The sequence below is a fragment of the Neolamprologus multifasciatus genome, chromosome 11 (genome assembly GCF_963576455.1).
Source record: "Neolamprologus multifasciatus chromosome 11, fNeoMul1.2, whole genome shotgun sequence".
In the NCBI taxonomy this organism is placed as follows: domain Eukaryota; kingdom Metazoa; phylum Chordata; class Actinopteri; order Cichliformes; family Cichlidae; genus Neolamprologus; species Neolamprologus multifasciatus.
The window spans coordinates 19,753,080-19,766,826 of record NC_140449.1 but is presented as its reverse complement, the minus strand read 5'-3'; the positions used below and the strand labels follow the sequence as shown (position 1 = coordinate 19,766,826).

Sequence of the window (13,747 nt, the reverse complement as noted above, 5' to 3'; positions counted from 1 at the left end):
AGCACCGTGTCCCCCCCATAAAGAGCCGTTGAGGAGCCGTTGGTTTCCCCGATGGTCAAAAACTGGTCACTTCCCACTTTTTAAGCACACTCTGATCACTGTAGTAGCTCGTTTGGGGCGGACATATTCAGGACACAAGCGTTAATAAGACTACAACCACCGGCGCTAACTATAGATATAAACGCTCAGGCCTGTAATATCACTTGAAAAACGAACACAATGGGGCTGCTGCACGGATGTCGGATGGCGTGTACTGAGGTGTGTCGGTCTTACATCTCACATCTTATGCACTGAAATATCATCCGACTACGATAAGGGTGATGCCATCACGTTTCATAACACAGCGAGGCTGCTGGGTGCACGATTTATTTATTTTATGTATCTATTACTGTGACAAATTATCAATTTAACGCAACACCTGACCACACATGTGCCTCGTCTGGTCACCACACGGGCTTGGAAGTATGTACTGGGTGCAAAATCACTCATATTCAACCAGAACATAAGCAGCTAACCTGCCGGTATAAATCTTCCATGCACACTGGGCGGCTTTCCACGGTAATGGCAAGGCTGTAGATGCGAGGTATATCCCCCCAAATGGTAAACACCTGGGTTGGGGAATATAACAAATATCCACGACGACATACAAGTGGCACATACAGAGGAAAGTCTTTATTTTTTTCAGTTAAAAACAAATAAAAAAAAGGCCGCCCTGATACGAGGTGAAACGAGTTCAGCTGGGCTGTAAAAGCGGCGGCGCTGCTCCGCGTCTCCTGTTGGCCGCTAGGTGGCGGTAGGAGTCCACTTTGTTAGGAGGAGAGCTGGGGGATTTAACCGGAGGTCGTGCAGCCTGCTGCAGCCCACGTTATTTGGGAATAAAACATTAAAGGGAAACCATGAGATGGCATTCAAAGGCAGAGCGGTCGACTCGAAGGTAAGATGGGGAAATCGTGTGCTGTGAGGTTATCCGATTGTCCTGTGGATTTTCAGGCGTTTCTGTGAGCCGTGGATCGAAAGTGGGAATTATGTGCGGTTAAACAACAGAATAAGCTGGCTATGACAGGCTGTTTTATATATAATGTAAACACACACGTTAAATATGTATATCATACCTCTTATATATTATAAACCAGCAGCAGGTCGGGCTGCAGCACATAAAAGAGCCTGCCTGTCTGCCTGCTTACAGACCACGCATATCCCTCCCACTGCGGGGATCTGCGTCTATAATACTGAGAGAGTGCAATCCTCAGCTTTGGGTTGGTGTTTGCTCATGTTGTTATATGTTATATGGAAAATATGTAGCGTTGACGGACAAGAATCTTTAAATTACGCCCCATTCTCTATCCATCCCAACAGACCGTGCTCCTCAACCTGCTGCTGTGTCTGCTCATATTTTACTCGCTTTTCTACATGATCGGGAGCGTCTGCTTTGGTGCCTTCAGGTGAGAGCCACGCACGCGCAAGGGATCGAAAGGAGGGTTTGTCTCCTATAATAACTGGAGGTATATTGATGATTATAATAAATAGCAACAAATATTCAGAATCCAAATGTCAGGATTCTGAATAAAGAAGTCAGTATTTTGACAATAATCTCCTAGAGTTCTAAAATTAATTTCAGAATTCTGAGATTAATGTCAGAATTCTGAGGCTATTCTGAAATTAACCTCAGAATTTTGAGATTAATGTCAGAATTGTGAATAAAAAAGGAAATATTCTGACATTAATCTCAGAATTCTGAGATTTTTTTTCTCTGAATTCAAAGATTAATCTCAGAATCTGAGAAAAAAAAAGTTGCACCAATCACACACATCAAACAGACTGCAAACTGCACTGCTATGCTATTTTTCTTTAACTACATTTAATAAGGTATTTTTTATTATCCTTTTTAAATGTATGACATTTATTGTAATGCTTTTCTCCACAGTCTCTTTAATGTATTATATTCATTTTTGGTTTTTGTTGGTATGTTTTATTGTATTCCATTCAAACTGTTATATATTTTACTTTAATTTCTACATTCATAATTTTTCTGTTTGAGCTCCTTCTTTTGGGGAATTTTTAACTTATTGACCTATTTTGTTTCGCCATATCGTATTATGCTCAAGATATTCTACTTTATTTATAGGTCATTCTGCATTATTTAAGCTATTTACTCTTAGGTTATTCTACTTATTGGTCATTTTACTTTATTTAAGGTATTTACTAATAGATCATTGTACTTATAGGTTATCCTTCTTTATTCAAGATATTCATTTAATAGATTATTCTAATCATTCTACTTAAAGATATTTACTTATAGGTTGCGCTTTAATGTTTTGTCTGCTGTAACTTTATCATATCTCTCATCTCAGGTTGGACCACTTTGATGGACTGATTCCTTTTGACTTTAAGACCGAACCTACCGAATCCAACTCCAAATACTTGGGTGAGCACACCTAATGTGTGCAATGCTGTCGACACAGAGTGGCAGCTTTATACACATAATCTATTTTCGCTTCTTTTTTTTTCTAGTGAACCTCCTGTCCTTGGAGCTCACCTACTTTTGCAGTGGCCTTCTGTTTGCCGCAGTGGTGAGGAGGCGGGTTTGGGACTACGCTCTCACTGTCACACTGGTGCATGTAATGATCACCAGCCTAGGTGAGCAGAAATGTATCGGTGCATCTACCTAGGTGCATGCTTGAATAACCAAATGCAATGTGTAATGACACGTTTTGTTTCCATGTTGCAGTAATGTTGGAGTTTCCTACTGTGTGGCAGTGGTGGCTGGCTTTAGGTAAGACAAACACTGCCAGCTCATCGGTTACTATCAGTCTTAACTTCATGAGGTTAGCTGTTTCAAATATGTCACTCTTCATTTTTCCCTAGGCAGTGGCTTGTTTCTGATGATTTGCAACGGTCAGTTGATTGCTTACTTCACATGCCAGAGTGAGCAGAGCTACGCCTCCTTCAGCATCTACTGACAGACTGAAAGCCACCCTCCCTGTGCCCAAACTGTTCCACAGTCTTGTGAAGTGAGGTAGAAAGGATCAGAACAGATGCTCTCCTTTTTTCTCTTTTTTTTTGAGGGGAAGACACCCATTAGGTTCTCCACGGTGATGGGCTTTTTCTGTTCATCACTAAAATTAGACACCAAAACACCACACGTGAAGTCGGAGCTGGGGTCCAATTTGTGTTTTAGTGTTGCCAATAGGCTGGCATCCTGTTGTTGTTTTTTTATCTAAACACCGCATGGAGATGCTTTCTGTATTTTGCTCTGTCACTATGCAGCAATAAAGCAGCCAGTGAAGTATTTTGAGTGCACTTGTAAGCTGTGAATGTAATGGTAGAATGAGAATTTTGCAGTTCACATTGTATATTTTAATATCCTGTAAATGCAAAGTGTTGAAAAATAAATCTACTCCAAACTGTTGAGTGCTTCATATAATGCATTAAAGCAGCGAGGATGCATGAAATAGTGACCAGCCCATTCCATCATCACAATCACATATTGAATTAACATCAATAGCCAAAAACACAAAACAAACAAAACATCCAATGAAACATACAGTATGTTGCACTGTTAGCATAAAAATCTTTTTGCTCAAGTTCTTAAAAATAGACACCCACTTAAAAATTAATGACGTAAAAAAGAGACAACTGAACAAACACGCCCCCGGAGGATTCGGTGTTGTTATGAAACCGGCTCTGCTGCCAGGTACTCCACAGGGTTCATGTAGGAGAATCCTGGGAAGGCCTCGCTGACCCCGGCCTCCTGGCAACTGTCGTTCACACAGGCAGGTACAGGTTGTCGCGTAAACGCTGGGTCAATGTAACTGACATCCCAAGGACCAGCCTGAAGAGGAGAGAGGAGTGAGCCATGTTGCCTCGGTTAAAAAGAAATGTGCGTCGAGCTCATTTCTGATTCACTCGTACCACTTTTGGGATGAAAGGGGGTCGGATTTTTCTGGCCAGGAGGTCATCCCAGTCGATAGAGACGAAGAAGGGATGTTCCTGCAGCTCCGCCTGGAAACACAATAACAGTTAACCCTTCTGTGGCCATGTTTCATTACTGTTTCTCTTCTTTTTAGTTGCGGCACTTACAATGTCACAGCTCGCTCCTAAGCGTCTGGAGACATCTTTTTCCAATAAGCCCTCCAACAGTGAGCAGGCAGCTTTAGAGATGCCGCTGCGTAGCTGCAGAGGGCCGTGAAGGATGTTCTGAAACATTTGCAGTTTACTGCGACTATAAAATGGAGGCTGTGAGAGAGAGAGGGAGGGGAAGAGGGAGATGGCCTAAGGTGAAGATGCTGATGATGTAAAGGAAAGAGATCACTACACCTGCACTCACCAGTCCACAGATCATCTCAAAAGCCACCGTGCCGAGTCCCCACCAGTCCACAGCTGGGCTATATGGATGGCCGTGTAGCACCTCTGGAGCAAGGTACTCCGGAGTGCCACAGAAGGTGTGCATGATCCCACCTGCGGCCACACCTTCTTTACAAAGCCCAAAGTCAGTCAGCATCACGTGGCCCTCACTGTCCAGCAAGATGTTCTCAGGTTTCAGGTCCCTGCATAAAAACAAAGAACAATGAGTCCTGCAAAATCTCACATTAGCTGTTGTTTCTTTGTTAGTTTCCTTTAGCTTCACATTGCTTTTCCTCACTCTTTAATTTTTAATGTGGCGCCGGAGAACGTGGTGGATTTGAGTGGGAAAATTTCATTGGGAATTCTCTGCATGAATAAATGAAGCAGGCAGAACGTGTTTAAATCAAACATGCACAAAGAAAGAGAGAGAGCACAGAGGCGAGAAAAACTTGGAAGGGTGACTATGCTGCCGCTTTTCTAATGCTGTGTTTTCATGCATATATATATATATATATATACCTGTAGACGATGTTAAGAGAGTGGAGGTAGCCCAGTGCGGCAGCCACCTCTGCAGCATAGAAAGCAGCTCTGGGTTCTGGAAATGACCCCTCTCTCTGCAGGTGGTAGAAAAGCTGAAAGCAAAGCGAGGAATTCAACACAACAGCAACACATGCACTTCTACAATCTCATAGCGTACACAACAACTAAACATCTGAATGTCTGAATGCAGAAAATGTTGAAATCCTTAATCTTATACACTCACCTCCCCTCCATTGACATAGTCCAGGACAAAGTAGAGAGTGTTTGGTGTCTGGAAAGAGAAGTGGAGTCCCACCAGGAATGGATGCTGTAGTCCTTTCAGGAGTACACTCCTCTCAACCATCACATGCTTCTGCTACAGAGACACAACACATACATTATCCATAGATAGATAGATAGATAGATAGATAGATAGATAGATAGATAGATAGATAGATAGATAGATAGATAGATAGATAGATAGATAGATAGATAGATAGATAGATAGATTACCTCTTTCCTCTTGACAATCAACTGTTTCTGGAGCACTTTCACGGCATAATAACCCCCTTGTTTTCTATGTCTTGCCAGCAGCACCTGTAAAAGTTTGAATTTTCACATTTAATCTCACAGCACCAACCTCAACTTACAAAGTCAACCAAATCTGGGGGGAAAAAGTTCCCATCTGACCCCGTCAGCATCAGAAAAACACATTTTACAAACTGTAAAAACTACAACACAGCTGGTACATTTTTACTTATAACACAGCCAAGCTGGAGACAGTGTAGAGTAGTAAATGTAAGTAATTCTCGTGTTTTTTGGCTTTGTTCTGGTATTAAATATTTTGGAAGTGTGCTCATTTGTTTATTCTTAAAAATTATGACATATCTAGGTCATGTATAGTGCTCTAATTTCATCATATGAGAGGAAATATTGAGATGGTACGAGCCAGACCCACAAACACAAGACAAATGGCTGAAATTAGTGAGTGAAAAAAAAATGTCCTGGAGCTGTTGACTCATCAGATAAGAATTCAAGAGGTATTCAAGAAAGAAATGGACTGTGTTTATGTGTGTTTATGTGTCAGAGACAGGGCGAGGACTGAAATATTGATGTTACAGGAACAAATTGCAGAGACGAGGCAATCCAGGTTGTTCGTGAGTGCATGTAGGTGTTTTCTGTTTGTTTGTAAGTAATAAAAAATGACAGTAAAAAAACTGCAACCAGCTGTTTTTCACCTTTTGTGACTATGTTAGAAAAGTATTTTTCACACAGAATAAATCACGGTTGGAAAATGAGCGACTCCTAAAGCTGTAACTTGTTTTTGACTAGCCACCTCTCTGATATCATGATATGGCCACGGAAAATTTGCCAGAAATTAACATCCAGGGTACCAGAGCTTGTTTGGTGCACTGATGCTTAAAGCTGGTCACTTGGAGTGGGTGTAAAACTGATTTAAAAGCAGGTTTTAACAGAGCCTAAATGTGTTTTTCTGTGCTGAGAATTTGCTGTGGATCTCTCCTCTATTGAACAACAACAAATCCTCATGTTTCAGACCAATCGGCTGTCTTAAAGGGGGGTCAGGGGGGTAGGTGCTGAGGATTTTTTTTCCCCACCTTTCCAAAGCTTCCTCTGCCGATGACTTTGAGGTAGTCGAAGTCTGATGGCTTCATCCTGGTTAATACAACAGCAGAAAACAGTTAATAATGCATGTCCGAGTACAAATAAGTCATGCATAATAATTGGATGTGAATGCATGATAAGAAATAACTCTCAGGTTGCCTCTGGTGAAGCTCATGAATGAGAAAAAAAACCCTTCTGGCCACTTTATTAAGTCCAGATTGTGCATCATTGACAACATAGACGAAATATTAAAGGGAGAAAATGACTTACTGTGAGGTTTCTGTGTTCGTGGAGCTCTGAGGAAAAGACAGAGGGACAAGACGGTCAGGAGGTCAGCTCAAGTTTCATCTTCTGTCAACACTCAGCAAAGACTTTAAAAAAAAGTCTTCTCTCTGAACTCACCAAAGTAAATTTCTCCTCCTTCCCTCTCCCCGGTTTGCTTTGTCTCCGCAGGATTTTCTCAGTGTCCAGGCTTCAATCGGGAGATCAGACACAGAATATAAGGGTTTGTTTTATGAGGTTCAACACAAAGGAAAAAAGCTGTGAAAAAATGACTGTTGCCAACTTACTGTTGGCAGAGGTACTGGCTGGAAACAAATTTGTGCAAGAAGTCACTGAAGCCCACTTTCTTCCCCTTGAGCAGAGCTGTAGCACAGGAAGGAGGTTAGTCCCTTACATAAGAGGTCAACAGCTGTATTTACTCAGCAGAAGGTTGGTGTCACTTTATCACAGCACTTCTCTAATTATATGGAGACTTTCTGAACCTTTCAAGCCAAGATAAATAATTTTAACATTGTGGTATTTTATGCAGTAATGACTAATTACTCTCTTTTGGCCTCTTTAGCTTTTATCTTTATATTAGATGTTATACACGAGCTTGCTTTAAGATCACAGGTAAAGTAAAGCTTATCTTAAACATTTATATTTAATGTTCTTACCTGAGAGAAACGAGACAAGGCCTTTCATCTTGGCATAGGTCATGGGCCTTTCTTGAGACACGGTCATCTGGAAAAGAAAAAAAACGACCAGCTGGTTTAACTTGAAAAATTAAAATTAAAAAAGAAAATATCTGAGGAGCAGAGCGCAGGTAGCTGCTGCTGAAGGCACACGGGTGGACTGTTCTTCTCTGAGGTGCCCTACTTGTCTCACGTCGCCCCTGACCTGCCGTTCAGTTTAAGGACCGGTGACGCAGGGGAGACGCTGAATACCAGTGAAGCTGCGTTCAAGTGCCCTCGGAGATGTCCAAATTATATTATGCGTGGACAACCGTAAGTTACGACAAGCCACTGGCCAGCAGCATGTTTCATTTTTCCTCGGCAGCATCTGGGACTCTCGTTCCTGCATTAGATTATATATCTGTAAGTCATTTGTAAATCATTTTTTTAACATTAGAATTCCAGTAAACCAAAAACTAAGCTACAGTTTTCTTTATTATCTATTAATAGTCAATAAATTCTTAACTTTTATTAGTAAAAACAAAAATTACAGAGGTCTATAACTGTTTTTCATAATGTTTAAAGGAGATTTTCCATTTCAGATCAACAACCCCATTTCAGACGTGTCACCATTATGTCTAACAAACAAAGCGAAAGACAAACTCGGACTATAAAGTAAGCAGTGCTTTACATGTAGCTAATAGTCCCAATTGCAGTTAACTTACCACAAATTAGCCCACATGAAATTATAGCTTTATTTTGAATGAAGTTACTGATGCCTCTAATGGGTATTTTTCACTAACAAGAAGTTAATTGTTGATATCAAGAATGGACTTTTTTAATGGCTAAAAATTAAATGTAAACCCTTTACTGAGTTGTTAATATCCACATATGTCAGCTGGTGTTACATTACATATCAGTACTGCTGATGTACAAAAGTATTGGGTCATGCCTCTTAATCGCTGGATTAAATAATGCTGTGGGACCTCAACCCAACTGAAGGTATTCAGTTGGGTTGAGGTCACAGCCTGTGTGATGATCCAAAGAGGAGAATGTGGGCCAGGACCAACATCAGCATCTGACCTCACAAATGCTCCTCTGAATAATGAACGTCCAAAAAATTCCTTCAAACATACTCCAAAATCTTGAAGAAATACCTCTCACAAGAAGCTCTAAGTGTAATATGTAGGTGGCCCAGTATTTTTGTCCACATAACATGCTGTCAAAATAAGCTCCTGGCACTTGAATGCAGCACAGGGGAATCGTGTGCTCTCAGGCTGACCCTGCAGGGCCCATGTGGTGATGTCAAGGGAACTTTTTAGTAACTTGTAACATCTTTTTATGATCCCATTTACTACTGTATGGAAGCTTCCTAAGAAATTCCAGCCACCAACATTTAGAAACCACCAGCATGTCATTGAGTGGGTGACAACACTAGTACTGCTACAGTGTTGATACTGTATTTAGAATAGGATAAATATTGGCAGTTAAACTGAGAACAAACTGGTTCATGTTACTCCAGAAGGGCTTTTACTCAGAGACATAATTTTTTATGAGAGCGGAATAGTTGCCCTCGGTTTCCTTTTCAACATATAGTGGCTCAGAGAAACTATACCCCAGTATCATGGCAGCTTTCCAACACATGGCAAGTCAGTCATTCTGTCTCATGGCTGCTGGATGTCTGAAAAAACTGGCAAGGCCTGCTATGTCGTTAAAGAGTTTTATGCTTGTGATATCTGATCAAACTCATTTCACATTCATAGTAGCTGCTTGTTCCAGATATGATTTGCATACTGAGGCCATGTGAAATTCAAATCTTCCTGTCTGAATTACATAATCTAAATTGATATGAACACGAAATTATATAATGAATGGAAATAGGAACCAGGTGGGTCTGGCACAGGTTGTGGTAAACAAATTCTTATGGAAGGGGCAGAGAGATTAGAAAGAGATGATAGAAGAAATTTTAAAGTGAGAAATCTTTACAGGGTATGCTACACTGTAGCACTTGTGGGATGATTTAATAAATCCCGCAGTGTACAGTTACCAGATGGAAAAGATCAAAAGAGTCGTGTCAGCAATGTGAATAAGAGGGTGTGAATTAAATGGGACATGAAGTTCAGATACTGAAATAACTTCGAGTTTGTCCCTCTGTCTCCAGTGTCTAAATTTGGAGCCGTGGGGTTTGGAGTAGAGCTGGTACAGGGTGTCTTGGTTGCTGTTGCAGAAAGTTGATCCTGGGATAGCAACAGGGGGAGGTTTCCTGTGGGGTGGGAGGAGGAAGGGGAAAGCTAGAAACCCTGTCACCCCAAAGTGAACCAGTCTATGCTGGTCTGATGGACTGCCCTCAGTCTGAAACCTCTTGTCCCATCACTCTGACGGCATGGGAACGGGTCAGAGCTGGTTTTACCTTTCCAGGTCACACTGAACGCAGGTCACACATCTCAGCACTCCAAAAGCAGTCCTAAAAGTGCGTAAGCCCACAGCACAGACTCCAGATCAGCCTGCCCAACTGAACAGAGGAGGGTCTCTGTGAAGCAATGGAACCGTGAAGCCAGGTGATCATGAAACCAGATAACAAGTTAAAACAGGCATATGCCTGTAACTTGGGAATAAGTTGTGGGAGTAAGTTGTGTTTCCTAAAGTGTATTTGAGTACATTTTTCCTTGGTTTTCTCCTTGGCATTTGCTCTTTAGTACAACACTGAACATCTGTTAATTTTAGGTTAAGTCAGCTTGCCACATGCTGTATGACAAATGTACCAAAGGTGGACACAATGTAAATATAAATTTACAATGAATATACATACAGTTACAGTTAGAAATTTACATCCAGTCATTGTGGTATGAATGTCATAACAACTTTGGTCTCTTAATCATTTCTTTGAACCTTGAGAAAAGAAAAGGAGAGACTGGGTTAATTTATACAAAAGGTAATGAGGGAAGTGGGAGCAGGTAGGGAACACAGCTCCAGGCAGCTAATCAAATGAGACAGGGAAGTAAAAAAACACAAACACAGAGCAGCACTTACCAAAATAAAACAGGAGGGAAGACAACTGAATGGGGAAATGGGATTAACTTTACACAAATAAACATAAGAACAAGGAAGACAAAAATAACTAACACAACGAGGAGACTGAAGGAACAGAACAGGAATGCTAACAGGAACTAATAAACCCAGAGTCCTCTATAACTAAACTAAGAACATGAGGCTAAAAGATAAGGAACCTATACTAAACAAGAGGACATAACGAAACTTAGGCACAAGGAAATACAAAATAACACTATAACAAACTATAAAATAATACAGAAAATGAACTTCAATAACTTTGCAAAACCGAAAAGAAAATAATGGACAAACAAAAAACTTAAAACCAAGAGCCTAACGCAGAGGGACCATAATAGCTCTTCTTCCAGGGTGCAAAGCTTTAATAACTTACAAGAAACAAAAGTTGGGCCCATAAGTCTGGATTTATTTTGGATTTTCCCTAATTCACAAAGGTTCAAATTATCCACACAGGGTCAGATATATACATATACCCCCATTGTTTGACCACTCTTCTTGGCAGAATTGGTAGAGTTCATTTCCTGGCACAAACCCAGCTTTTAAACAATCCACAAATTTTCAATAAGGTTGAAGTCGGGACTTTGGGAAGGCCATTTCAAAGGCTTAAAGTTAGCCCGTTTTATCCATCCCAAAACCAGTATTGATGTGTGTTTGGGATCATTGTCCTTTAACTGTGTCCAAGTTTCAACAATCTATCTATTGATTTAAGGTGAAGCTGAATAATTTGAAGGCAATGCTCTTTCTTTATTATTCCAACCACTTTGTGCAGTGCACCAGTATCACTGACAGCAAAACAGCCCCTGATCATGGTGCTACCACCACCATGCTTGACAGCTGGTACAGCGTTCATAGGTTTGAAAGCCTCACTTTTACCTCTCCAAACATGCCTCAAGGTATTATGGCCAGACAGCTCAAGCTTTATCTGGTCTGACCGTTATACTTTCCTTCAGAAGGCATTTGGATGGATGGTCTATGCAGGAAGCTGAACATTTCAGTCAAGCTTGAAGGTTTAAAATTTGGAGCTTGGAATTTGGCTTGTATTTTGGGTGACATCCTCTCAGTCCATGGTCCAGTCCAAAACTCTCTTCACTTTGGACACTGACGCTTGACACATCAGAATAACAATTATTTGAACTGATTGTAACTGTCCCTAAGACAGTTACAATAAAGGTGTGTGTTTTATATGTTTCTGTAACAGATTCATGTTTAATTTAATTCATTTATTTGTTGGAAAGGGTTAAAATGTATTGAATAAGATAATAAAAGTGTAGCATTGATTAAATTACTTGTCTATAATATGAGGTTACAAAATAAGGGTTTGTTAAAGATGTAAAGTGCTGTAAAGTTTGTATGAGGAGGTATTTGTAATGGTCACATGGCCAGAGTTTGGCTGAGAGCACAACCATGGCATTGTGGGTCAGAACTAGTATGGATACAGAGCTACAGATTCGGCTACAGCCACAACATTTTTATTCTGCATGTGGTCCAAGAGGCGCACACGTTTTCACGGTGGCTGAAGAGAATAACAGAGAGAGAGAAATAAATTTATGAAGACATCAGTATGATGCATGGCCATTCTTTGTGCGACCCCTGTAGTTACACTGATGATCCTGGAATGTGTAGTTGTTTAGAAATGGCTCCAAGAGACCTTCACAACTTGTGTAAATCCATAATTCTCCTTCTTAGATCTTTGCAGTTTCACATTGTTCAGAGTATTGGTCATTCTAGCGATGGCTGTCAAATCTTTTTTTATGTTGGCAAATACAAACTAACTGTTGTAGTCAATCATGTCAATAACTAATGAGAAGTTAATAGGTCATGGGCTCATCAGCTTAAAAGATACCATAGAACCTTCAGCACCGCTTATAAAAAGATTTGAGTCTGTATATGTATTAAAGCCTGTGTATATATCTTTTGACATGTGTGGATTACAGAAAATCCGAAATTATTTAAAACATTTTAATTTTTTAACATAATTAAAGATACCGTACAATCATTCCACCCTGGAAAACAAACAAATAACATTCATGCCCATGATGAGTGGATATTGACTTCTGACCACTGTATATCTTTTCTGCGTGAGACCACCTGCATGAGTTCGTTAATGTTGACTTATTAAACTCTGCATTGTTTTACATTTAGAGCTTGATTTATTAATCTATTTATTTCTCGATCGTATACCACCTTTTCAAGGGGCGATCGTGGCTCAAGAGTTGGGAGTTCGCCTTGTAACCGGAAGGTTGCTGGTTCGAGCCCCAGCTTGGACGTTGTGTCCTTGGGCAAGACACTTCACCCGTTACCTGCTGGTGGTAGCCAGAGGGCCCGGTGGTGCCATTGTCTGGTATACAATAATATGGCAAGCTTAGTTCTGCCAGTATAAAGTAATAGTAACTTGAATTTAGGTAGAAGTCAGTGACTGTTGTGGTGTTTAAGTCATGAAGTGTAATAAAAGAGGTGATGAAACATGTATCAAACATATTTAATTCATTAGTTTTGTTGACAAGGCTGCCTCATCCAACTATGAGTCATCTAGTAGCAAAGGGCTGTCAGTTAAGATCAGAGGGTGTTACTGAAACAGCATGCCACTTGTGGTCAGCAGTGTTATTGCTTTGATTTGTGTAATACTCACTGCTGGTGAACAAGCACCTGGTTGGCACGCATCTCATCTCTGCCTGTTTCAGCTTACATACAGTACAAAGAACAATTAAAATCACTATGCTGGAACATTTTAAGACAGGTTTTCACACTGTGTGCCATCATTACTTTTTAAATCTCTGTCTGAAGTGGGAATTTCAAATATTTTACACTTGCATATCATTACCATCAAACACCATGACAGTTAAAGACAGTTTTGTTTTTACATGTCTCTCGTATTTGGTCAGTATGAGCTATTGGAAGTGTATTTTTGTTATTATGTATTACTATGAGAGGACATGGAGGAGAGAGCCGCAGTACTTCAAGTGTCCTGTAGATGGTGACATCAAGCCAGAACATTTCTTGAAGCATATAAAGTCTGATGAAGAACCTTGGAGGCTTTTCTTGTTTTTTTAATCCTAAAGTTGGACAAAAAACACCTTTTCCTTTTCCTGAGCGAGCAGCTTTACGAAATCATCAGTCTGCTGTTAGAAAAAACGATATATGTATTTGCACATTGCTGCAGTGCTTCTCCTGTTTTGAAACTAAAGCACTTCATTGAGCTTTAATACAGAATATTCTCAGAATATTTCATGAATATTTCATGCCAACATGATTTTAAACTT

General features: G+C 40.3%; 2 protein-coding genes across 3 annotated transcripts; one reads left to right on the top strand and one right to left on the bottom strand.

The window, feature by feature from the left end:
- Positions 1–93: 93 nt before the first annotated feature.
- LOC146508245 (putative transmembrane protein 244) lies at positions 94–3,409 on the top strand. Of its 2 annotated transcripts, none has more exons than XM_085178684.1 (6): positions 94–258; positions 1,357–1,442; positions 2,352–2,425; positions 2,512–2,637; positions 2,729–2,773; positions 2,866–3,409. In XM_085178684.1, exons 1-6 carry the CDS (start codon positions 220–222, stop codon positions 2,958–2,960), a joined length of 465 nt encoding a protein of 154 aa, XP_085034810.1. In that variant the 5' UTR covers positions 94–219; the 3' UTR covers positions 2,961–3,409. The 2 variants fall into 2 exon arrangements, with proteins under 2 accessions (XP_085034810.1, XP_085034811.1); XM_085178685.1 differs by lacking the exon at positions 94–258 and adding an exon at positions 699–934.
- Positions 3,410–3,556: 147 nt separating this feature from the next.
- On the bottom strand, positions 3,557–7,677 carry sgk2b (serum/glucocorticoid regulated kinase 2b). The gene is made up of 12 exons (XM_085178668.1): positions 7,425–7,677; positions 7,056–7,131; positions 6,889–6,958; positions 6,757–6,782; positions 6,480–6,537; positions 5,377–5,460; positions 5,108–5,239; positions 4,864–4,976; positions 4,328–4,547; positions 4,081–4,236; positions 3,913–4,002; positions 3,557–3,832 (listed from the first exon to the last, which is right to left on the bottom strand). Exons 1-12 carry the CDS (start codon positions 7,489–7,491, stop codon positions 3,671–3,673), a joined length of 1,254 nt encoding a protein of 417 aa, XP_085034794.1. The 5' UTR covers positions 7,492–7,677; the 3' UTR covers positions 3,557–3,670.
- Positions 7,678–13,747: the final 6,070 nt, after the last annotated feature.

Coding starts and splice junctions, on each gene's coding strand:
- sgk2b (XM_085178668.1), bottom strand. CDS start 7,491: ATGACCGTGTCTCAAGAAAGGCCCATGACCTATGCCAAGATGAAAGGC. Junction 5,240..5,376: donor TGATTGTCAAGAGGAAAGAG/GTAATCTATCTA, acceptor GTGTCTCTGTAG/CAGAAGCATGTGATGGTTGA. Junction 4,977..5,107: donor ACTATGTCAATGGAGGGGAG/GTGAGTGTATAA, acceptor CTTTGCTTTCAG/CTTTTCTACCACCTGCAGAG.
- LOC146508245 (XM_085178684.1), top strand. CDS start 220: ATGGGGCTGCTGCACGGATGTCGGATGGCGTGTACTGAG. Junction 2,426..2,511: donor ATCCAACTCCAAATACTTGG/GTGAGCACACCT, acceptor TTTTTTTTCTAG/TGAACCTCCTGTCCTTGGAG. Junction 2,774..2,865: donor GCAGTGGTGGCTGGCTTTAG/GTAAGACAAACA, acceptor ATTTTTCCCTAG/GCAGTGGCTTGTTTCTGATG.